We start from the raw sequence: 26,648 nt of genomic DNA, 5'->3' as shown, positions 1-26,648 counted from the left end.
CTTTTCTTCATTTCCTAGGAAAGCTTCCAGAGTCCGAATGTCAGCAACAATATATCCGGCCCAGCATGGTAGCTGATGACTAAAGTCCTCACCTTGAATGTGCCGTGCCGGGATCCCATATGGGTGTTGGTTCTAATCCCAGCAGCCCCGCTTCCCATCCAGCTCCCTGCTTGTGGCCTGGGAAAGCAGTTGAGGACGACCCAAAGCCTTGGGACCCTGTACTCGCCAATCCGGCTGCTTGGGAAGTGAGTCATCTCTCCTCCTCTCTGTATATCTGACTTTCCAATAAAAACAAAAACCGATATATCAACTGAAGACTTCCTGCGCTCTGCCACAGGGGTTCATAAACCACGGCCCACCAGCCTCAGCAGGCTTCCTGCTGCTTCTTTCTGTACAGTCTGAGCCCTAAGAATAGTTTTTACAGCTTCTAAGGATTAAAAAGTATGAAATTCATATTTTTTTATGAGTAAAAAAATGTCCCTGTGTCTGAGTAAAAAGGTGCCTGAGTCCAATTTTACAAAAACGGCATGTTGGTGTGCTTCTGCATTGCCTCTGTGACGCTCTCCAGAAGCAGCGACAGTGCAAGAAACCCACGAGACACACCACTTCGCCCTGTCTCCTAGGGCACTGCCAAGGGTAGCCACACAATAGGAGTTGGAATTCCCACGGCTGTGAGTCCTAACATGGTGGCATTTTACCACCTACTGCCAACACCTGCCCATTATGTTACAGCAAGAAGGAAATTAGGAAAGTGAACTCACAGTGCATTTTTAAGGCGCAGTGGCATGAGGGCTGTATTGCTATCAAATGGATGGGAAGGCACTGTGACCTGTCGTGCAGGGACACTGTGGCAGTGGTCAGATACAAGCACATGTCCACATTACAGTTCATCACAGTGTTTCCAATCATGGAAATCAATGGCTACAAAGATTAGAAAATCTGATAGAATATCTCAGCACAGAATTCCTTCACATATTCAAACACTAGACGGAGACTGCAAAGAAAGCAGAGTTCCGAGTGACTAGTTTGTTAACCAAGCCAAGGAAGGAGAGGCGTTTATTAGTGGTGAATGAACCAATCATCCTGGTTGCAGCAGCTGAGCAAGTTCAAAATTATTCACCTTTCAGTGAGAACAACCTGAGACTATTTGGAACAAGACTGAATTTTGACTAGTTTTCTTCGGAAGGCAGCTATGCGCACCGTTACACCACCGCCGCCATTATTGACAAGCTTTCTTTGAATCTTGAGTCAGCAAACACTGCTGAGCCAGTAGTTGTTCACTCGAGGCATCAAAGTCTGAGGTGACCGACTCCTCTGCACACAATGACAAGTATTTTCAAAAACCCTGACACAACACCAACTTCTTCCGATTCAAACTGGAGTCTGTTAATATGCGTTGCGACGGATGGAGGCAAACACAACAAGGAAAAAGCTTACATTTTTGAGAACTGTGTGCACGGGAGATTCAGTGAAATTACTTACAACTCTCACAAAAGGTTGATTAAAAAAAAAAAAGAACACGTTGCTTAAAAAGGGAGAAAAAAGGGCCCAGCGCGGTGGCACAGTGGTTAAGGTCCTCGCCTTGCATGCCCGGGATCCCATATGGGCGCCGGTTCTAATCCCGGCAGCCCCGCTTCCCTTCCAGCTCCCTGCCTGTGGCCCAGGAAAGCAGTCGAGGACGGCCCAAAGCTTTGGGACCCTGCACCCGTGTGGGAGACCCGGAAGAGGCTCCTGGCTTCGGGCTGGCATAGCATCGGCCGTTGCGCTCACTTGGGGAGTGAATCATCGGACGGAAGATCTTCCTCTGTCTCTCCTCTCTGTCTATCCGCCTTTCTAATAAAAATAAATCTTTAAAAAAAAAGGGAGAAAAAGAAAATGATACAGAAAAAATGGCAGAAATGTGGGCAGTTTATGGAAGCAATTCTAGAGAATAATTATTTTCATTATGGGGGAAGCAGTACTTTTCTATCTTGCCTATACAAATTGTATTCAGGATGATCAAATAGTTGATGAGGAGAAATTAGAGAGAGATGATCACTGCCACATGAGTACTAAAGGATAAAAATTAAATATCAAAATATGAAACTCTAAGATTGATTGATTTTTATCTTGGAAAGGCAGATTTGCAAAGAGGAGGAGAGACAGATCTAGCATCTGCTGATTCACTCCCCAAGCGGCCACAAAGGCTAGACTAAGCCAATCTGAAGCCAGGAGCCAGGAGCTTCTTCCAGGTCTTTCGCGGCCTTGGGCCATCCTCTCCACTGCCCTTCCAGGCCACAGGCAGGGAGCTGGATGGGAAGTGGAGTAGCTGGGACATGAATTTGTGCCCATACAGGATGCCAGAATGTGCAGGACTCAGTGAGCCCAAAATTTGAATAGATACAAGCTTAATAGATTCAAGCCATGCACTGTCAACAGGATAATCCTGTCCCAAAGGGATGAAAAAAAATATTTCAGGGTAAAAATTCCTAAATATTGCCATGTTTGTTCTACAACGACATGTGTTACAGATGCACAGTTATCTGTGGTATCTAACTTCACAGTTAAGACCACATGAGGTGGGAAATGTCTAAAAATATCAATAGAAATAGTGGAGAAAAAATTTCAAAACACTAATTTACATACCAATAGCTGTTTATATTTTAAAAATATACCATGCATATCAAACAGGTGCACATTAACACCCAAAAACTATTCTAGACAAAAACTGATCATTGCATCTCATCAAATCTCTAGATGCAACTACCAGCTTACAAAATATGGGGCATATAGAATGCATTAAAATATAACACTGGCATGCATTTAGCCAAATGTTCAAATTTAGGAAACTCGAGTGTGAAGACTTAGTTTTCCCAAAAATAAACTTTAGGAAGAAAAAAGGAAAAGTAAAGGAATGAGGTTGTAAGAATGGAAGTAATTAAAAGTCACGTCAACAATTACAATACTAGACCTTCCTGGGATCCTAACTCCACACAACCATAAAAATGTCTGCGAGACAATCAGAAGGATTCCTACACTGGCTGGGCATTTTCTTAGCTACATGAGAGGAATGTTATCTGTTAGCAGTATTGCAGTGATACTTAGAGTTATCTTTTAAAGACAGACTAATGCATTCACGTGTTGCGTAAGGACAGTTAGCAAGGGACTGCACATACCACGGTCGCAATCCAACTGCCTCAGGATGCACTTATCAGAAGGCATTCCTTTGTTAAACAATGCACAATTAGATTTATGGATGATATGTGGAAAAGGAGCAGATGACAAACTGGAAAAACCAGTGGCTAGTAGTTCTCAAACCTTATGAACTTGCTAAAACAAATTCCCAAGTTGCTGATATTAGGTTCCAGAAAAGGCCTGATAATTTGCATTTCTTCCTAGTTGCCAAGTAGTGCTGATGCTGCTAGCCCAGAAATCACACATTCAGAACTACTGGTCATAGACAAAGAGCCAACTGCTTTAACATGGAGACAAGACAGGTAGTTTTGCATTCTAATTTAAATCAATTAGAGAAAAAAACCAATACATTAAAGAAGTCATTTAAAAATATCCTCCAAGTATATAAAAACATATACTACTCCTCAATATGTTTTACTTCTAAAATATTTTTTGTTGTGGTATTACCTAGAACTGGCAATGGTGCAAGGAAATAGGCACTGTTATGTTGATGATAGGAGCTGCCTTGGTGTATGGCATGGAACAGATACACAGTCAAGACTGTTGAGTGCATATATTCCTTGAACACTGCCAAGTATTTATCATTCACATTTACACAAATACAAAATGACAGCTGCATGATGATTAAATGTACAGAAGTATACCTAAATGTCCATCAGCAGCAGATTCCTTGAATAAACTACAGTATATTAATACACTGCCGTTAAGAAAGCAGAGGAGGGTCCGGTGTGATGGCTCAACTGGCTGATTCTCCTCTTGCATCCACCTGGACCCCATATGGGCACCAGCTCGTGTCAGAAATGCTCTACATCCCATCCAGGTTCCTGCTTGTGGCCTGAAAGAGCAGCTGAAGACGGCCCAAAGCCTTGGGACCCTGCACTCAGGCAGGAGCCCAGGAAGGAGCTCCTGGGTTCATCACTGGCTCAGCTCTGGCTGCTGTGGCCATCTGGGGAGCGAACCAGCAGAGGGAAGATCCTTCTTTCCTTTTCTCCTTTTCAATAAAAATCAATAATTCTTTTTTTAAAAAAGCAGAGGACACTATGTTCTAATATCACTTCTTAAGAGAAAAAAAATCCTATTAATAGTTGTCAATTATATTCATTTTAAGTAACCATTAATTTGTTTACTTGTTATACCCCAAGGTATAAAACTGAAGTCAGGGTATTTACGTTTTATTTACGTTTAACTGGGGATAATTCTAGACTATGCAATTTAGATTTGCTTACCTGACCGAGCGATCATCACTTCCAGTCACAGCCAGAGGTTTAGTAGGATGGACAGCAAGTGCCCAGAGTTCACCTTCACAGTGCCCTTGCATAATCAGGAAAGGTTTATTTCTTTCATGTACCACAATCTCAAAAATCTCACTGTCCTGCGTCCCAACTAGGATGTGGTCACCTCGCCAACAAACACTCCTCACTGACAAACCTGGTAAAAATGAATTGCGTTTAATATCAATGAGGATCTTCCCAAACGGAAATTAATGTTTGCATTTGTTAATGCCTTAGGTGAAGGCCCGCACCCACACCCTAACCTTCACTGTTGTCCATGTGGAATAACATTTCCTCACTTTAACACACCTAACTCCTACTCTTTCTTGTTGTTGGAGCCCAGCCATATTCAGACTACCTCCTCCAGGTCCTGGTGCGCGTAGAGACTGCAGAAAGCATGAGAGAGAGCAACCTTACAAATTTCACTGTTCAGTTGTGCAGATTTGATACTAACAAGCAAAACATATCAAACTAGTGCATGAGTTTAATGTCTAATATGTTCAGCAAACCTAATGAAAACAGAATTACAGTTATTACGTGCCAGACATTCTTCTAACCATTTTATAAATCTTAACTCATTTAGTCCTATGAGATATTAGCCTCAGTTTATTGCGTTTACAATGCTGTCTAGACGCAGCCCTTGTTATCTTCACTCCTACTCTGATGTTGTAGTGTAAAAGTCAACACATTCATTTTTAGAGCAAAAGACCATTTTATTACATTAATCATTTTTAAGAGCTTGCAAACGAATACCTTCCAGTTGCTGATGACTTTGGATAAAGGGAAAAACATACCGGCAAATATTTAAAACCAGTCTGAACAAAAGTTCCTTCAACCTTCAGCATTATAAAAGTTGATTTGCCAAACAATTATATTTAACATTCCAATAGTAAAATATTTTCAAAATGCAAAGTTACCAGGCTGCCTGTCACATCTCTCTGCAGGGCTCATTACACAGGCATCAGTTGTTAGGGAGAACTTTTGTCACAGCATTGGATCTAAACCCTGTCAGTTAAGTATCTCAAAGGATTTCAACTGAATGTGCACAGGAGGAAGAGCTAATGTACATCTTACATTCACCGAAAGAAACAGACCATCTTGTGTACATTTACAATTTCTCTGGTAATGAGGAATTTGTTTTGCCATTACCTTTGTATCCCTGGTCTGTTTCCCTGAGGTCAATCACAGTAATTGGTTTAAAACTTAAATCCCAAAGACGGATGCAGCCATCTCTGCCACCAGTAGCGAAGCCTTCCTCACAAGCATTCATGCTAAAAATGCCTGCCTGAAGAAGGAAATGAAATAATTTAACAACATATATGCAAGTAGAACTCATTTAACACATTGTATGACATACGAATAAACCGATGCATCAACAGGCCAACGTGGCAGGGCAGGTTAAGATGTCCTCTGCAATGATGGCATTCTGTATGGGAGCAGGTGTGAGCTCCAGGTGCTCTACTTCTGACCCAGTTCCCGGTCAACGCACCTGGGAAGGCAGCAGAAGATGGCCCCAGGACTCCTGCTGTCGAGGCAGGAGACCAGGATGGAGTTCCAGGTTCCTGGCTTCAGCCTGAGCCCGCCACTGTGGTCACTTAGGCAGTAAACCAAGAGATGGACAGTCCATCTCATTCACTCACTGTTGCCCTGCCTTTCAAATCAACACATATAAAAAATGCTGTGTGTAGGTAGAAACTCATTGAGCAATAGAACAGTAGAATAAACAAATACATCAGAAACTACAAAATAAAATCTGGAAATAAATCCATACAGGCTTGACACAAATACAAGATGATATCTAATTACACCGACATAAAAGAAAGTAAACTTTTTAATTTATATAAAAATTCATGATATATGAGCAGACTCAAAATTCCAAATGTAGAAAATAAGAGATGCAGCTTTTAAAAAAGTTGTAGTAACAGTCAAGCCTGCGGTGACACCATAAGATCCCATTTGGATGCTAGCTTGCACCCCTGCTGTTGGGCTTCCTGTCCAGCTCCCTGCTTTAAGTGTCTGGGCGAGCAGTGGAAGACCATCCAAGGGCTTTGGTTCCTGTCACCCCTGTGGGAGACCTGAGTGGAGTTCTAGACTCCTGGTCACAGCCGTTGGGGAGCAAGCCAGAAGATGGCTGTGTCTATCTTTGCAATCCTGCCTTTCAAGTAAAATTTTAAAATCTTAAAGATGAACTTCTTTGATGATAAAATATACAAATAGATGGCATAAATATTTGTCAGAAGGCTTACATACGTAACATGAACAAACAAAAATAGCTACCATTAGGGAAAACAAAACAAAAGAGTAAAAGTTCAGCCAAACAATTATATTAATAGGAAAGGAATTGAAGTGGTCAATAAATTGAAGAATTCTCAGAAACAGGAGAAGCTCACCAAAAATAAAGTTCAAATAAGAAGATACAATTTTCCACATGGAAGATAAGCTGAATTGTACAATATCGGTCCGATCTTGAGCTGACAACAGCGAGGAGAAAAACAGTACTTTTAAATGCTGATGTGAGAATGTAAATTACATTGATTTTATTGACAAAAAAAATCTTATTTCTGGCTTTCAGATGTTTTGTTTAAAGCAGGGATCTTATTGCAAGCAATGTGACAGCTCCATGCTGTCTAGCCAGCTCCCTGTTCTTTGTCAACGAGACCTAAGTGCTAAAATATTTTTTTTTTTAAAAAAAATCACTCCAAAATTTCTCAAGTAGGTAAACAATATAAAATTTTTTTTTAATCTAAAATAGAAATTCACTCTAAACATTTTCTGATCTGACACTGATGTACATGGAAACTTCGTTAGGTACAAAATTAAAGGATTTCTCCTTCAATCAATGGAATAATTTTTTCTAGACCTGTACCCAATGTCCCACTGATAAATAAGAACACTAGCTTTACTTTACTATGGCCATCTAGATTTCTTTTAGGTATAAACAATTTTTTTTATTAATTACATTGTATTATGTGACACAGTTTCATAGGCTCTGGGATTCCCCCAACCCCTCACCCTACCCTCTCCCCATGGTGGATTCCTCCACCTTGTTACAGTATTACAGATCAAATTCAGTTGAGATTCTTTCATTGCAAGCATATACCAAGCAAAGAGTCCAGCATCTAATTGTTTTTCAACTCCCTGCTAAGACACCATGCTAGTGCAATTAACAAGATACTAGATATACAATTTTAATAATCCATGTCAAATGCACGTTTCTCTGAAACAAAAAAAAAAAACCAACAAAAAATGGAAAATTCAATTAGAGTAACATTTCACAAGCAGTTGAACCCATCAGAAATGGTATGGTATGTTATACGAGCTGTTCAAAGACAAGTAGTAGTTAACATCCTGAAGTGTTAGATACTTAAACCCACTTACAGTATGGGCTCCTTGTATTGTTCGCGTGAGATTGATTCCTTTCCAAACATAGATGTCTCCGTTGAGTGCACCAGAATACGTTAACTCATCCCTTGCACAGGCCAGGCACAATATTGTCTGAAGGTCACCCGTCTTACCAAAGACACCTCGTTTTGGGGTCAGAGCGTTTCCACATAAACTCCAGAACTAAAAAATACACAGCATGAGCAAACGTCCACAGAATGCTTGTTAATTAAAGTACAATATTCTGAGGCTATGCCAGAGCAGCTGAGATTTATCTAAGAAAATGCCATGTAATATGATAAAATTCAATTCTCTTCTCATCTGAGTATAATCAAAAGCTATGTTATAGTAAGTAAGTCACATATTTCAACCCTAATCTGTAAAAATAAGGTGGTGAAATAGATTATTTTAAAAAATACTCATTTTTTTCCTGCATTTTCTGAAAGCAACTACATAAAATTTAGGATTAAAAATTTGGGAACCGGATAGCAATGGAAACATTATAAATAAGAATGAAATTTAATAGTAAAACCGGTGGAGATAGGAAAGTGGGGTGGGGCATGTCTAGTATGTTATTTCTGGTTGCTAGTTTCAAAGCCAAGCGATTTCTTCATCTAAAGATTGAAATAAGACAGATTTCCATCTAGAATGATTTACTTATTCTTGGGAGAAGACAGGGAAAGCAAGTATGAATTATAACCAAGGATTTTGCTGGTTTCAGGTGAATTTCCATTATTTGCAGAGGGAGAGGAAAAAAAAGAGGAAAACCAGGAATGTATGCATTAAACAGTTCTACATGGAGAAATTAGGCAAAGGGATTCAATTCAAACGAACAGTAAATGAAATGTCCTTTAAAATAATGTAGTTTTTATTTATGGCTTAAAACCTCAAAACTCAAAGAACTATGAATCATGATACTTAACCATTAAAATTAAGATTAATGAATGAGCCATGAAGGGTTTCAAGCTTAAAATTTTAGTAATTTCAGTGGCAGAGTAGGCTCAACCTTTGACACCAGCATTCTGTATGGGAGCTGGTTCGTGTCGTGGCTACTCCACATTTCATCCAACTCCCTGCTTATGGCCTGGGAAAGCAATAGAGGATGATCCAGAGCCTTGAAACCTGCACCCACATGGGAGACCTGGAGGAGGTTCCTGGCTTTGAATTGGCTCAGCTCTGGCCAATCTTAATCTTACTTTCTAATGAAAATAATAAGTCTCTCCCCCCCACCCCATAGAAAGACATACTATGTTCATGCATTGGAGTACCCAATGTTGATACGATAGCAGTTCTCCTTGAACTGACCTATAGATTTAACACAAACCTGATTTCAATTCTTAAATACGTGGGATAGCTCAATTCATTAAAATGAAAAACTGTCAAAATTCTAAAATTAGACCAATTTGCTACTAGAGTGGTATGTATTCAGCCCTGGAGACCTGAGCACGGCTATTACAGAACAAAACCTCCTCGTACCTTGATGTGCTTTACGCCACAGCTGACAAGTTTATTTGGCTGGTACAAATCCCAAGAAATATCAAATATCTGCGAACAAACAAGAGTCATGGTTATAAAACTTTTTTTTGAAAATCATTTAAGAATGCTGTCCAAAAGAACAAATGATTCCAAGCTATCATAAGTAATCAGAAATGCACACTTCTAAATAGATAAAATTTATAACAATATGAACATAAATCCATTTTTATGAAGCAGGTAGTGGAGCATAATTTAACACTTCTATTTTTAATTTTTAAAGCATTTAAATTGAAAGAAAGAATTATTTTAAATAACAGGAACGGCTCAACAAAGGCAGAGAATAATCATGCTTGAGTAATTTCTACAGGGGAGTGATTCTTAACAGATTATATAAAACACTTAGCAAAAATACGGGTGTTTCAAAGTCAATCACGCAGAACCACTTACAAAAAAGATCCAAACATTTAGTTCATGTTCTTATTCTTTAGTTCTCTTATTGTTTATGGAAGAAAATTGACTTCTAAATTTTGAAGGCCCAAGTATTTATTTAATTCCAGTTTTTTTAAAGTAAAAAAAAATTTCTAAATCTCCTCGGTAGCAGTTTAAATAATCGATGCATTTACTAAATTCAAAGTACTAACACAAGAAGTGCTCTGCTGCTCTGAGAGCATTGTAGGTGGTCTATAATTTGAGAGGCAAGGCTACAGAGACAGCACCAGAAAGGAGGACTTCCATTCAGTGGTTCACTGCCCGACTGTGAGCAACAATCCGATTAGGCCAGGGGCTCAGCCTGGGCTTCCCAGCATGGCTGGCAGGGACCCAACTCCTTGACCCATCATCACTATCTCCCAGGTCTTCACGAACAGGAAGCGGGAACTAGGAGGCAGAGCCCACGAATTAAACGCAGGAAGTGAATATGGGACATAAATGTTTAAACAGGCATCTTGACTGCTCAACTCCCAATTACACGCAATCTCTCATGCAAATTGTATTTGAGAAAACTGAAAACCAAATACATTCTCCAAAATGCAAACATGCAAGATTTTCAGCCTATCTTTTCCAGATTAAAAAAGCTTCCACAAAACAGAATCACCAACTATGCCTCAGTGCTGTTCCGGGTTAGATTCATCACATATGTGTGTGCACGTGTGTCTCTGTGTGCACATATACAAATCAGATATTTACAAGAATTTATGGTAAAATGTTTTTATCTATGAGCATAAAAGCAAAATATTTCATTTCAACACTGACTGCAGTCTTTATATTATATTAGCTTATATAGCTTTAAATAAAAATATATATGTTTTAACAAACTTCTGAAATAAAAATATTAGGCTTCCAAAATTTAATGGTAATATTTAGATTCACACAGGCAGCATAACTTTTACTATAGTGCACAGCAATGAATTCACAATAAATAAAACTAACAGAACCCAAGTACAAGACATCCAATTCAAATTGAGATTTGAATAAAGGATATTGGTATATGAACAACCTCATCAAATAATACACACTAAATATATATGCAGTCCTTACAGGTTAATTTTAACTTCAATAAAACTGTCAAGAGAAAAATGCATAATATTTGTTGAAGTAAACACTGGTTTAAAAGTTCTCTGCTGAGGTTAGAGCCGCACACAGTACAACTGTGAAGCCACCAATCATGACCTCCACATCCAAATTCTGGGTTGAGTCCTGGCCCCCTGCTGATGCCACTGGGAAGGCAGCAGAGAATGGCTTGGTCCCCTGCCACACCCATGTGGGAGACCAGGGTGATGTCCCTGGCCCCCTGACTTCAGCCTGGCCCGGACTTGGCAGCTGCAGTCATTTGGGAGGAAGATTCAGAGGATGGAAGACCTCTCAAATGGTCTTTAAAAAAAAATTCATGCTAACACTATACATGTGGAATCATTAAGTCCTATAACACACATGTGCTCTAAGATCAGTATTTATAATTACACATTAAAAAAATTTTTAAGTAGCTTCATTGAGCTTGAAGTCTAGTAAACATACAATTCACCTGAAGAGTACAACCCAACAGTTCTTGGGATGCTCACAGAATTGTACAATCAACACTACAAAAGGTTTTAGAACATTTTCATCACCCAAGAAACTCAGTAGCCCCTTAACTAGTCTGATCTTTCATAACTGTACATTTTTTTCTAAAATAAATGATGGAATCCTAACTGTCCATAACGTAAGTGGCAGTTAAAACACAGAGGAATGACAATCCCTAACCCACCCTCGGCCCCGGCCCTGTCCCATCTATTACTCATTAGAAAGCGCCATCATAAATACTTACTCTATCTGTGTGACCAGGAGCCATAGATAACAGTTTTCCCCTTTTCCAATCCCAAACACAAACTGTGTTCTTTGAGTCAAGTCCAACCGAAACCAAACGCTACATTAAATCCAGGAGAAAATGAAAAGGCAAAAAAAAAAAAAAATCAAATTATATATGGCAAATAAATTTTATTTGTGGATGTATAAACATCAACACATACACATTTGTATTTTATAGATCTCACAGAAAAAGGTTAGATGTATTTCATCTTAACACTTCAACAAATGTATAGCTATTTATAATAAAAACACACTGTCAGTTCTAGTAAGAATGACATAATATACTTATCTTCTCTCCTTGCTGCCCCAACCAAACAGCAACAAAAACATCAAGAGATTACCGAAGGCCCTCAGGAAAAATTAGTGAAGCTTCTAATACTTCTGCAAAATATTATATAATCTATAATCATGTGCCAAAACTCATAGGTAAATAGAAGCATATAACTGACAAAACTGTAAAAATTTGATTTTTCACTCTAAACTATCAGAAGTAACCACAACTTAGATTTTATTAAGTATGAAGAATGTACTTTATAAATTATGTTTGTATTTTTGAGACAAAATATCAATTAAATTTCCCATCCACCTACTCCCCTCCTCTCACTTACTATAAAATTTCAGTCTGTGACGTAAATGTGTGTAACTAGCCTTTTCAGGTCGATTGTCCTCAGTAAGCCGACTGATGCCAGAGTCTGCATGGGGATTCACTTCATTAAGGGGAAAACCTCTGGGAGAAGAACTCTCCAGCATTGCCACAAGCTGGGAAACTCATTACTGGATAAATCTTAAACGATTACTTAAAATTTCAAATCTAGTTAAAAATGCAAAAAGTGTACACCATATCTTACTTGATTTCCCATAAACATTTTATAGACATAAAAAATAGACATGTTCTCTTAAATATAATTCTAAGGTATTGTCTCATTGACGTCATTTCGGAGCCACTCCTAATTTCATGTTAAATTGTAGCCATTCCTTACTCTTTAGCTGTACTTAAAAGTGGACGAATTCTTGTTGAAACGTAAAGAACCGCTTCCTAAGTTACACCCTCCAGAGGCAGTAGGGCTTCAGAGGGTGACTGGCCTGGGGTCCGGCTTTGGCTCCACTTTCTAGCTGTGCAACCTGGGGCAGGCTATTTAACCTCCCGGCCTCAGTTTGTTTCTCTGTAACACAGAGATCATCACAGTATCTCTTGCACGGGGTTACTGTGAGGCTGGAAGGACGCAATGCAGGCTGGGCACAAGGCCTGGGACCTTAGAATGAGCTCAAGATCTTTTTTAGTTTAGTATCTTACAGGTTTGTTTTCATAAGCTTGGAATTTTAAGTAGCATGTTCTCTTGAAGATTTCTGTAGATAAAAATTCATATATCCAAGACTTTTAAGATGTTTAAAATAATTTTTAAATTAAAGGTTTTCAAGAACTAAAAGCTTGGAGCAGGAGTTCTCCTGGGATGGATGAAAGAAATTTCTCAGCGATGCAAGGAAAGGAAAACTTCCTTTTCTGAAAGGAAAACTTTAAGGCCGGGAAGAAAGCTATTGAAAGTCATAAGACATCTATTAAAATAGCTTGAATTCATGAAATTGTATGTCTCATAGTACTTTCTAATCTTGCGAAATAAAGATTGCATATTATTCTGTTTCTTTGAAAAAGAAGAGACTTGAAAGACAATAGTAACAAAGGCACATTAAGTTTCTGCTACGGCTTTAGAGTGATATCGACTTAGGAACGCATTTTGACAGGAGGATCCAGTAAGGCCTCTACAGCTCGGTTCTCAGAAAGTCACCTCTGGTTAGAAAGGGACGATCATTACTGCCACCCAAAGCAGCTATGTCTCAGAGGAATGGACAAAACGACAGCCGCTTCTGTAAAACCCAATCTCCAAAACCAATTTTAGGTCTTGGAAAGCAGACAACTAATTTTTTTTTCCCTGAAAATTAGGATGATTTTAAGGTTTAATTTTAATATAAAACTTTTAAAAGACTATGAATTAACCACATCCTCAAAAAACAACTTCTCACCACTCATAAAACATGTTCTGGTTGTAACAATTTCCATGACAAAAGTAAACAAAAAAAAAAAAATAGAAGAAAAGCCCTTGTCTTAACTTCTTAAAAGGCAATGTCTAGAAGGAGGAGATGCTCTGGATTAGTCAGTGACGTGATTATTACATCTTTGACACTTTATCTTGTATAAAAATGATTCATAGAAATCTTTTCAATAGGATTTTGATCAATAATCTATAATGAAACCAAAGACTAAAATACAAACAGGTCTCCTCAGAAAGACAATTTTCCCAAGATATCTTCTATCTATCCTACCAAAATACCCCAGCTGGCAAGTTATGAATGAAATTACATATAAAATCACAAGCAGGTCATAGGTCAGTCCTCAGCATTTCTCTGGCTTTCAAGGTTTCTAAAAAGGATGCAATAAAAATTTCTGTTGCTGTTTTTTTTTTTTTTATATATATAAATCAACCACCCACTCCATCTAGCCTCCTTCACTATTGGATGAATATATCATCTGCTTTCCCATCTACTCCATACCACACTATTTTCAAAAACGTTCTTCAAAAAAGTTGCCACCTACCTGTCCATCTAGGTCGAATGCTAAGCAAGCTATGCCATGCGTATGAACATCTTTTAGGACTGAGACGGTCTGCACAGTGTACGAATCCCAAACACAGATGTAAGGCTCTTTCCCAACTTGTCCCGTTGCCACCAACACTCGTTCAGGATGCAATGCAAGGCTGCAAAACAAATAGTAAGACACCACTGTGCTTAGTGAGGTAAGCCCCTGAAGACAAACAGCATGCTCTGTCATGTGTCCAACACAGAATACAAAAACAAAAACAGACAAAAAAAAACACAGGAACGCGATGGGCATCTTGAGATTTGACTGCTATTTTTTTATCCATTGTTTGTATCCTTGTGGAATCACTGTCTTTCTAACTGGTTGAGGATTACAGTTAGTGGTGCATTGAGGACATGATTGTAGAGTGGACGGAAATTATGCCTTTCACAAAAAAATCAGAAAAAAAGCAAGGAAGGAAGGGGATGGAGGAGGGTGAGAGGAAGACAATGAGGGGGAGGGAGAGTGGGTGAGAGGAAGCAATGGTTATTGTCTAAGAACTGTACCCACAAAATACACGAAATCTTTTCATATCAATAAAAACTGCTTTTAGAGCTTTTGATATACACAACCTATGTGAATGTGAACATTATACCTAATTGTTCATTTATTTAAAGCTGGACTTAAAAAATTTCTGTAAAATGTATGCTAAGGTTATCATCTTTGTCTTTGTGAAAACAGTGATACACCAACTATACCCTCCAGACTCCCCAGAATACATGCAAGTGTTGCAAGAAACAGCCTCCCAAAGCATCCACTGCACGACAGGAACAAGTTAACAGCCTACCACAAGTCAGCTCATCCTCCATTCACTGTTAAAGCCCTCTCCTTCCACCTTCCTATTCTTGAATATAGCTACACCAAATTTTAACATCTCAAAATAGTACTTAGTAGCACTCTTACTATAACATTAACATCTAAAGTACAAGTTCATTTTAAGAAACTGAAAGGTCACATGGAATTGACACTAAGTAACCTAGGAGCCTTTAAAAATACAATCCGCCTGTTGGTAACAGTACATGTGGAAAAGGCAGAGAACATCTGATTTACTTGCTTGTAAGGTCGTTAAAACATACTCTACATCATATTATTTTTTTCTATGCTGATGTGACCAAATACCATAAATTTAGTATCTTAAAACAGCACAGCTGTGTTATTTCACAGTCAGGCAGGAACGACAATCTGGTTACAGTGTGGCTCAGCTCTGTCCTCTGCTTATAGTCTCACAAGTCCACACTCAAGCTGTAAATACAGATCTATTCCTTTCTGGAATGTCTGTGTGTGACTCAGCTTCCAAGTTCACTCACGATGTTAGCAAATTCAGCTAGTTAAGGACTGGGCGCTGCGTGTGTAAAGCTCGCCCCTACTGTCAGCAGGGAACTGCCTGGCTTCCTCTGGTCACCAGAAGTCCTCATCAAATGGCCACCTCCACCTTCAGCCGGCAATGGTACACCAAGCCCTCAAGTTGGGACTCTGTTCCCGTCTTGTCATTGGGCTGGATAAAACTGTTTTTAAGGGCTCATAGACTGGATTGGCCCCAACTGGGAGATTCAAGATAGCCTCCCTACCTAAAGGTCCATCTTAATTGCAAATACAAGTCACTTTTGTAAGGTTTAACTTCCCAAATTCACAGGTTCCAGAGATGTGCATACATTACTGTAGAGATCCAGAAACTATTCTTGATATCCATTCCTGTATTTCAGTTTTAAATATCCTATTTGTCTAGGTTTTTTTTTTTTTGCTAAAATTTCTACTGTTTTGCTTATTTCAAGAATGTCTTCCTTTATATCAATGATATTCAGGCATAACAAATGCTTTAAATTCTCGGATGATTCTAACACCCTGGTCATCTTGGCACCAACAATCGTCGTCTTTCCTAAGTTATTGAGATCTCCTAATGCTTGGGTTGTTTCTGGTAATTTCACATTTTGGAAATTCGAGATGCTATATGATGGGCTCATATTAAGATCTTACAGAAAATGTTGACATTTTTGTCCAGCTGGTAAGCTGTCTAATTAGGTTCAAGGCAAATGCCCCAAGTCCCCATCTGTGGTTCCCTTCACCACACCCACACATATCACAGGGAGTAAGCTGCAACTTCAGTGACTGAAGCTCAGTTCAAGACCTTTGCTCTGCTGCTTCCAGGCAGCTGGATGCGTGGATAGCACAGCAGTGAGTCAGGGATACCCAACACGGTCTTACATTGATGTCCTGAGCACCATGCACTCCAATCTCTCCTCTTCACTTCCCAAGGATCCCCTTCCTTTGTACTATGGTTAGAAGCTGAGGATATGATCCTTCAGGCAATGTCATATTTCCCCACACTGGCTCTGCTTAAAATCCTTTTGCTTACATTTAAAAATTTTTATTTTTAAATTTTATGTATGAGACCGCATGAACGAACACACACACACACACACACACACACACACACACACACACACACACACACACACACACACACACAGATTCGCTGCCTAGATGCCTGCATCAGCCAGAGCTGGAACTAAGCTGGACCTGGAAGCCTGAGCCTCAATCTGGGTCTTGCAGGCAGACCTAACCACTAGAGTCACATCTACCATCTCCCACAGGACACAACCTGCGCATCTTGGTTCAACTGGTCCTGTGGCCTGCTGCTGGAAACCTGGATGGGGCTCTCGATCCTGGTAGCCATTCTGGGCAATTGGGAGAGGCACCCACAAGCAGAAGCTCTGGCTCAGATGTTTTAAAATGTAAAGAAATCATCATCCCTATCAAGAACGCTCAGTTTCGACTCAAACTCTGTTTTGGTGACCTCGTCCAAGACATTCACCACTGCCGTATTTGACATCAGTGGTTCTCTTCCTCTACTTTCATTAACTTGAATTCTGCCATGAGTAAAAACTTTTTTCCTCCCCTATTCATTAATTTAACCTTCCATTTGTTTGTATTAGTATGTACTCCTAGATTTTTTTTTTAAGGATTTACTTATTTTCATTGGAAAGTCAGATTTACAGAGAAGGAGAGACTGAGAGAAAGATCTTCCATCTGCTGGTTCACTCCGCAAGTGGCCTCAACGGCTGGAGCTCAGCGGATCTGGAGCCAGGAGCCTCTTCCGGGTCTCCCACGCGGGTGCAGGGTCCCAAGGACTTGGGCCGTCCTCTACACCTTCCCAGGCCACAAAGCAGGGAGCTGGATGGGCAGAGGAGCAGCTGGGACAGGAAGCATGGGATCCCGGCACATGCAAGGCGAGGATGTTAACCACTAAACCATCACACCGGGCCCACTCCTAGATATTTCAAAGGGAAACTAAATTTTCTTTAAAAGACAGTAAATACTTTTTGTAGTTTTTGTCACAACTACTCAACCAGGTTGTTGTAACACCGAATCAGCCACGTGTAACACACATTCCCAGCGGGGCATCATCATCACCAGGGGAAAATGCTGGTACAGATACACATGCAGCACAACAAGTGACACACAGTGTATCTGTGGTATTAAATATTTGTAGAATGCATACCTAAAAGGGTTCCTTAGGAGAACAATAAGGAAAAAGCCCTTGCAAAACACAGATGTGGGTAAGCACTCATATCTGCTTTCCAATAAAGCCTTAGTTGCAAAAACAGGTGGTAAGCCAGATTTGGGCTGCATTTCTCTGGTTGCTAACATTTATTTCACTCTGTGGTAGTGGTGGGCAATGATTTGATCTGACTCTGCCAAGGCAACTCTAGGTAGAACGCAAAATTCAATAATCAGCAGATTGATTTTGAAGCTGACAACTTGGATGACCTGTCAATGATATTTTAAGTACCCAAATGGCCCTTGACAGAATTAAAAGATTCCCTATACTGCTCCATGGGTTAAAAAATCAATATTATGATTTATTTTACAATTCAAATTGTTCCACGTTTTAGAGGGTCTTGAATCAGCCTCCATATTCAACAAGCTACCATCTCTTTTTGAGCACTTACTTTATTGTATCACAAACTATTTCAGTAATCTTCCTACCCCAGTTCCACAATCACCTACTTCTCAATGAAGCCCTTGTTCCTTTTATTAGAGAATATTTAAAGAATAAGACCTGGGACCTCAAGTGGTAACCCAAAGTCCTCACCTTACATGCCCCGGGATTCCACATGGGCACCAGTTCATGTCCCTAGGTGCTCCACTTCCCATCCAGCTCCCTGCATGTGGCCTGGGAAAGCAGTTAAGTGGGGAACAGTCATTTGTCACAATGATGATTATATTGCTTGGGACACCTACTTTCCATATCAGAGGCTGGGTTCAGGTTCTGGGGCCTCTCTCCACTCCAGCTGCAGCTAATTTGCACCCTGGGAGGAGCAGATGATGGTTCAGGAGGTGAGTCCTTGCTGTATCATAGTGGCCTGGATAGAGTTCCTAGCTCCTAGTTTTGGCCTGGCCCAAAGATGTTGTGTGTATTCAGGGAGCGAATCAGTAGGACGAAATCTGACTTTTTGCTCTTGAAGTAAAAAATAAAAAACTTCAAGTAAATGGGAACGTATGTGTAGGGAACGTATATATGTTAATGCTAGTCTACATAAGGGAATTGGGCATCTATGGGTTTTAGTCCCAGAGGATATTGGATTCAAACCTCCAGGGATACCAAGGGTTGATATATTCTGGATTCAGAGACTCTCTCTGCCTCTATCTATACATTAAAAAAAAAATGAATGAAAGCTCGAGGCTGGTGACATGGCACTGGTCTCCCACATTGGGCTGGTCCCATGCTGCACTTCCAATCCAGCTCCCCATTCTTGGTCTGGGAAAGCAGTGGATGATGGCTCAAGCCCTTAGATCCCTTCACCCAAGTGGCAAACCCAGAGGAAGCTCCAAGACCCTGGCTTCAGCTTGGTTCAACTACAGCCACTGCAGCCTTTTGGGGAGTGAACCAGTAAATGAAAGATCTCTGTCTGTCTCTAATTCTGTTTTTCAAGTAATAATTTAAAAAATCACTCAAAAGATTGCAGCTCTCATCTCTGATTCAAATACAGAAACAGGATATTATCTTTTCCTTATTTATAACCTGTGCATCCAAGAATGAGAGACTGGGCTCTCACAGCTTATGCTCTATTTATTTACTTCATTTGGGTATACACACAGACGTTTCAAAATTGCTGGCCCTGGAAGAAGTAATTTTTATGTAGTGTAGAATTATATAGAGTTCTTTTTGTCTTTAGTCCTACTATATCCAGCTAAAACTTTTTTCTACCTTTTTAGTTATTCATATTAGCTGCTCTCTACACAGCTTAGCAAAATAGGAGGAAAGAGCTTGGGAAAATGCCATTGGGATTTCATTCTACTTGATCGTTTTGCAGTTTTTGTAGTTTTTAATGATGCCGTGGCTATGGTTCGTATAGAAAGCTCATGATCATGAGATTTCGTCATTACCGTCTACCTGCCATTGCCTTAGTTACCTTGGAATCTACAACTGCTTTCATGAGGTTCAACTTACAATTTCGCTTTTTATAAGTAATGATTTTTGTATCCCATTTCCTAATTTTTCTTCTAGAAACTTTATGGCTTTGGCTCTCATTTAAGATATATGGTCCAAATGCAGTCAAATTTTGTGTGTTGCTTAGCAATACCTTAAGGTTAATTTTCGACTTGATGTGGATACTCAGTTGTTTGGAACGCTAATTGTGGGAAAGACTTTTTTAAAGCACATTTTACATGCGCACAGGAATTATCCAATGCAGAGCAAAATACTGCTGTGGGTGATAGCAAGAATTTTAGCAGAAGACAAAAAAGTAGAACTTTTGTGCAGGTGGAGGAGGTCACTGGAGGTGTAGGCCGGCTGCACTGCTCCTGATGGGTGGAAACCTGAACGATTTCTGTCTACAGCTCCAATTTTCTTCATGAGAATGAGCGCATGAGTGTTTTTCATGTATCCTTAATACCTTACAGCTAAGTTTTACCTACAGAGTGCCTGGTAGATTGCTTAACTTATAATAGAGCTCAACAACACTTGGGCATTCGTGTGGGAGAGATGAAGAAGTATTCCTATTCTAAAACAGTTAAGATAATTACTCATCCACATGATGACACTATTATTTGAAATATACAGAAATAATGGATTATTAGATTTTTTTTCTCCTAGTAATACTTCTGAGTAATAGGCATTAGCTATGAATACTGCCATCTAATCCCACAGTTATGCATTAAGTTGTTTCAAGTTACTAATGTCTAAATTTATCATTACCGTAAAGTAGTACCATTAAAACTACATAAAGAAAGCTGTCATCTTTGTACATTTCCTTTTCTACATACAATTATATTAGTAAGGGTCTCTTTATCTCACACATTTCAAATAAGCATTTTACACTCTTAGATCACCCTATTAAACACTTGGCTGATAAGTATGTGTTCCTTTGCTCAACCTCCAAATTCCCTAACATAATCCCCCTCTACGAATCCACCTTGCAGCTGACAAGCCTGCCTTGTGCTTAAGGAATAATATAGATGGAATTCAAGGAGAGATTTCACTCCCCACAAAATTCATCAAATTGAGCAGCAACTGTATTGGTATACTTCTGTGAAAACGGAAGAAATCTCTATTCCTTGAAATCCTCTTACTTTCAAATATTTTCCATCTAGAACTAACTTTCTGTAATTACTGCTTCCTTCCTGAAATACTCCCATTAACCTTCAACTATGAGCACATCATTTTAAAAAAATAACCTCCCTTTTCCCCTAGCCTGTCACCCCATTTCTCTGCTTGTCATTCGGAGCAAAGTTCTCCAGAGTTGTCTCATCTTTTTCATTCCCTTTGTCATTAACATATTCAAGGTCATGCGTCATCTTGCCAGATCCCATGATTAATTGTATGTCATCATTTTCTTCCACTTTACAATAGCGTTGAGACAACTTAGGTGTCCCAGTTGTCTCAGTCCCTTCTGTCTCCTCAGCTACGGCTGAACTGTCTCACCTGCCCAGCAATGGATGTCAGGGGCCCAAACACTTGGGCCATCTTTCATGAGCAGTGAGCTGTATCAGAATTAGAGCAGCTGGGACACAAACCAGCTCTCATATGAGATACTGGCATCCCTGGCAGCGGTACAACACTGTCCACAGGTGCTTTCATCCAATCTCAAGGCGTTAAGCGAATCTGTATCTCTAGTCCAGAGAAAAGGATATGTCAACTTAGCACGTCTAAAGGAAAGTTTACTCTGTTTACTCACCCTCCTGGTTTGCTCCTCCTCACCTTAGTGTAAATGTTATAAATATACACTCAGTTGTTAATCTCAAGAACTTTTTTTAAAAAACAAATATCTGTTTTTATTAGAAAGTCAGATTTACAGAGAGAAGACACAAACAGAAAGATCTTCCATCCACTGATTCATTTCCCAAGTGGCTACCATGGCCAGAGCTGAGCTGATCTGAAACCAGGAGCTTCTTCCAGGTCTCCCACATGCGTACAGGGTCCCAAGGCTTTGGGCAATCTTTGGACGCTTTTCCAGGCCACAAGGAAGAAGCTGGAAGGGAAGTGGAGCATCTGAGGACATAAAGTGGCACCCATATGGGATCCTGGCATGTTGCAAGGTGAGGATTTAACCACTGAGTCATCACACCAGGCCCTTGAACCCTAACTTCTAACATGTTCCCACTTACTATTCTCCAGCCACTTTAGCCTTTCAGTTCCTCACAAAGCCCAAGCTCACTGTGCTAAGTCCCTGTATAAAATAATCTCCCAAATCTCACTCGATTAGTTCCAATGTAACTTGTTCACAGGGGACTTCTCTAACATTTCTCTCTAGTCAAACATGTTCCAGCCATTACCCTAGCTCATTTACAGTGGTCACTATCCGAAATTACCTTATTATCACTTATCTACTTGCCTCACTAGAATATATACTCCCATTATATCCCTACATGCCTACAGCAATGACTGGCACATGGAAAGTATTTGGTTATAATGTTTAAGTGAATTTCTAAAAAAAAAAAAAAGCTGCTGCCAACTTTAAGGCAGTTTTTTTTTCGAATAAAAAATCTTCAGTATAGAAGACTGTACAATTCTTTTTTTTCTGCATCCTCTTTCTTTAAAAGATTTATTTACTAGGACTGGCATTGTAGCATAAAGGGAAAAGCTGCTACCTGCAATGCAAGCATGCTATATGGGTGCCAGTTTGAGTCTTTGCTGCTCCATGCTAATGTGCCTGGGAAACTAGTGAAGACGGCTCAACTTCTTGGGTGACTGCACCCACATCAGAGACCTGGAAGGAGCTTCTGGTTTCTGCCCGATCCAGCTCTGGCCAGTGCAGCCATTTGGGGGATAAACCAGTAGTTGGAAGATCTTACTCTATCTGAGCATTTCAAATAAAAACAAGTAACAGGGGTGAGCACTATGGTGTAACAGATGAAACCTCTGTCTGCGGTGCTGGCGTGCGTCCCACATGGGTGCTGGTTTCAGTCCACACTGCCTCACAGTAAAGAAGCAGAACACTGAACATAGAAAAATCTGCCATGTCTTGGATTGGCAGAATATCAGGATGTACTTACTATTGAAAGCAATGTACAGATTCAATGCAATCTCAAAATGCCCATGGCATTCTTCTCAGATCCAGAAAAACGACACTAAAACTCACATGGAACACAAGAGACTCCTGAGAAACGAATGCAATCTTTAACAATAAAGACAAAGCCATCAGAATACCAGACCTCAGGATGTACTACAGGGCAGTTGTAACTGAACTGTTTTATAAACACAGACATGAATTTCAGTGGAACAGTGACCCCAGAAATTCTACACATCTACAGCCAACTAACCATTGACAAGCAATCCACAAATCAATCCAGGGAGAAAGGACAGTTTCTTTAACAGTGCTGGAAAATAGGATCTATGTGTGCAGAAGTGTGAAACGACCGACTCTCACCTTACACAAAGATCAGCTCTAAATGAAAGATCTAGATCTACGACCTGACACCATCCAATTACTGGTGGAAAACATCAGGGACACTCTGGAAGACATAGGCAAACTTCTTGGAAAAGACCCCAGAAGCACAACTTATAAAACAAATGGGATTATGTTAAGCTAAGAAGCTTCCACATTGCAAAAGAAACCATCAACAAAGTGAAAAAATGGCCAAAAGAATGAGAGAAAATAGTTGCAAGGTATGTATTTAATAGAGATTTAATACCCAGGATCTTTGTAACAGGTCAAGTAGTTGAACAAAACACAATCCAGCTAAGAAATGGGCAAAGAATATTAACAAGTATTTTTCAAAGAGTTAAATTCAAATGGCAAGTAGACCTATGAAAAATGCTCAGCTCCACTAACCATCAAGAAAATGCAAGTAGAAACACAATGAGGTTTCACCTCACCCTAGTTAGAATGGCAATCAGTAAAGAAATCAGAACCCAATAAATGCTGGTGAAGGGGGGGGGCGGAGTATCCCAATCACACTGTTGGTGGGAACGTAAACTAGTGCTACTGTTATGCAAGACAATAACAGAGATTCCTCAGATATCTGAGAGAAAATGCGGTACTTATGCACTGTGGAATACTACTCAGCCATTAAAATGCAAAATCTGGTCCTTTGCAACTAAATGGATCTGGTTGGAAACCATGATGCTTAGTGAAGTAAGCCAATTCCAAAAAGAAATGTCAGGTTTCCCACGATGTGTGGTAATGCACAGAGTACAAAAAGAAGCGTAATCTTTGTGAGACTGACATTCCTCCCAAAGAGTAGAGCTTTCTTTATTCCTACTGCTATGTGTTGATCTTTCTATTTGATGGAGTGTCAAATCTGTGATTGCAAAGTCAAATGAAAATATGTCATTGCAAACATTAGAGGAAAAAAAGGGCAAGACAAGGAAGGGACCAGAATGTGGGCACGAGGGAGGTGGCACTATGCTCCTGTATCTGTACTGACATTTATTCACTTCATAGAAGTAAAAAATAAAAAGCACTTCAAAAAATATTTGAAAGTCAGAGTTAGGAAGGAAAGCCTTTCATCTGCTGATTCATTCCCCTGATGACTGAAACTGCCAGGACGGGACCAGGCCAAGGCTGGGAGATTCTTTTACGTCTCCCATGTGGACAGCAGGAGCCCAAGCACATGTGCCATCTTCTGCTTTTCTCAGACCGTTAGCAGGGAGTTGTGTCGGAACCGGAGCACTGGGAACATGAACTGGTGACCTTCTGGGGATGCTGGCACGATAGGTGACAGCCTTACCTGCTCTTCCACTGTGCCAGCCCCTAACCTCACTATAAAAATGTGACAATGAGGAGGTTAGATTTGATTGCATCTTCTTGTGGCCAACTAATACTACAAGCATCATCATACTGAGTAAGATGTGAAAAAGTCAAGAAAATCTGCTATGGCAATTGCCATTATCTCCCATCTATTGAAATGACTAAGTGACACGACCTTCCACACAGGTCCAACTCCTGACCAATAAAGGCCTTTCAAAGCGACAAAAAAGTTTCCAGGGCATATTGGGCAGAAAATGAGTGTATTCTTGGGATGGGAAATGAATACATAACTCTCAGAAACAGAAGAGTGATAAAGTTTTCTTGACAAGACCACCAATGGCAATCAGGCATCTCAGTTCTTCTAAGAGACCTGGCAAACAGGTGAGAGTGCATGCTTTTCCTGCCATCAGTGCATTCCTGGGCCTTTGCTTTCAATTAGCTGCCCCCTGTTCTGCCACACATTCCACGCTTCCTGGAGAGACAACTTTCTTAGAGTAACAATCCAAAGGAAGCCAGGATTAATGTCTGTTTCACGCTTGATTCCAGGCAACTGCAGCTGGAGCACGCCGTGCATACGAGTACTTGTCCTGACCAGATCTACACCAAGGTGCTATTTTTAACTGTCCCTGAGAAAACACCACTTGAGAACTTCACAGGAGGGGATAATCTGTCCTCATGATAGTTAAGCCCTATCCCACATTAACATTGTGGATGTTTGGCTGGTTCTGACTAGAGGGGACTGCTTCTGGCTTCAACGTCATGAAATTTTCATGACACAAGCCATTCCTCCAAATCCGATGGAAGTAGCCCTTACGTCTGTTCAAGTAGTTATCTGAGACCAGGCTAGGGTAGATCTCGCTAGGTATCATGCAGAATGCTTGTACTCATACATATAACTGGACCTTCCAGGTATCCAGTGCGTGAGAATTTTTCTAGATTGATGATACAGGATGGGTGCGCCTTTGTTATTTCAGTCCAACAGTACTGCATTGATCCAGAACAGTCCTTAGGTCATATTAAGGATGCTTCTCTTAATAAATCCCCACACAGCCATGTCATCCCAGGGGGTAACAGGGACCTTGGACAAGAGGCCCAAGATATTTAAGAGTGTCTTAGTATTTAGCATAATTTTCACACTGCTATACAACTCTAATGTATAATAGCAGGGCAGTAAGTTTGGCTGATCTTAATTTTTTTTCACATTCATTCCTAGACCACAAGCCAAATATGGATTACTACTATATCTAGAGCATATTGGAATCATTTGGGAAGCTTAAAATTAAAAAGCAGAAAGGGCCCACAACAAGAAGACACCTGAACCTCACCATAAACACACTGAATCAGAATTTCTAATGGTGGGGTGTTGTTTTATTTTTAACTCTCCATGGGATTCTGTTACAGAGCTGTAGCTCAGAATTAGGAATCTAGAGCAGTGATTTTCAAACTTCAGACTGTGTAACATCACTTGCAGGGATTAAAACCAATGGCTGAACTCCAGAGTTTCTAGCTTGGCAGGTCTAGGATGAGACCCCAGAATTTGTATCTGTAGGAAAGTTCCAGGAGATGGTAAATTTCATGTACTACTACTAGTAACATGAGTCATTTTGATGACTTCTTGCTACCCCCTTTTTCCTATTCACCTGGACATCCAGAGCAAAAGTCTTGGGGTTATAAAGCAATCCTTACAGGACAGCCAATACCTCCACTAAGACAATACAGAACATTCCTTTTTCCCTCTGCACTCTCTTGGCCCCACATTCTCTGAGATTCCCTCCTGTTTCTCTGATCATACTTTGTACTCTTCCTTCCTGCATTAGTCAGCTTCTTGTCACTATAACAAAAAGCCTGAGAAAACACATCTTAAAAAAGAAAAGTTACTTAGCTCACTGTTGCGGAAGTTCAAGTTCAGGATTGGACAAGCCCCTAGGCTTGGTGTCAGATGAAGGTGGCAATGGTGGAGCACAGGGCCACACGGAGGATCCCATACCAAGCTAGCAAGCAGGGGGAAGGCTGGCAGGCCTTTTTATAACCAACTCTCCCCGGAGAACTACCTTCCAAGGGCATAGGCTAAAGAACCTTGACCCGCCTCCTGAACACCATAATTGGGCTGTTTCCACTATCTCCCCATTAATGTAGGATTTTGGGGGTTAAACTGGAGCATGATTTGGAAACCACAAT

General features: G+C 40.1%; 1 protein-coding gene across 3 annotated transcripts in view; it reads right to left on the bottom strand.

Annotated features, from left to right (window-relative positions):
* Nucleotides 1–26,648, bottom strand: part of EML5 (EMAP like 5) — a 92,136-nt gene that overhangs the window by 59,530 nt on the left and 5,958 nt on the right. For all 3 annotated transcript variants that reach the window (XM_040975191.1, XM_040975192.1, XM_040975189.1), the window contains 6 exons: nucleotides 14,236–14,395; nucleotides 11,605–11,703; nucleotides 9,303–9,371; nucleotides 7,824–8,009; nucleotides 5,595–5,730; nucleotides 4,401–4,602 (listed from right to left, as the gene is read on the bottom strand). In XM_040975191.1, the coding sequence (XP_040831125.1) occupies nucleotides 4,401–4,602; nucleotides 5,595–5,730; nucleotides 7,824–8,009; nucleotides 9,303–9,371; nucleotides 11,605–11,703; nucleotides 14,236–14,395 (852 nt within the window). The remainder of the gene's footprint in view (nucleotides 1–4,400; nucleotides 4,603–5,594; nucleotides 5,731–7,823; nucleotides 8,010–9,302; nucleotides 9,372–11,604; nucleotides 11,704–14,235; nucleotides 14,396–26,648) is intronic.

This window comes from Ochotona curzoniae, unplaced genomic scaffold, assembly GCF_017591425.1.
Source record: "Ochotona curzoniae isolate NIBS_2020 unplaced genomic scaffold, NIBS_Ocur_1.0 contig_2688, whole genome shotgun sequence".
NCBI classification, from domain to species: Eukaryota; Metazoa; Chordata; class Mammalia; order Lagomorpha; family Ochotonidae; genus Ochotona; species Ochotona curzoniae.
The sequence above is the reverse complement of the archived record's forward strand: the minus strand, read 5'-3'. Positions and strand labels throughout refer to the sequence as shown.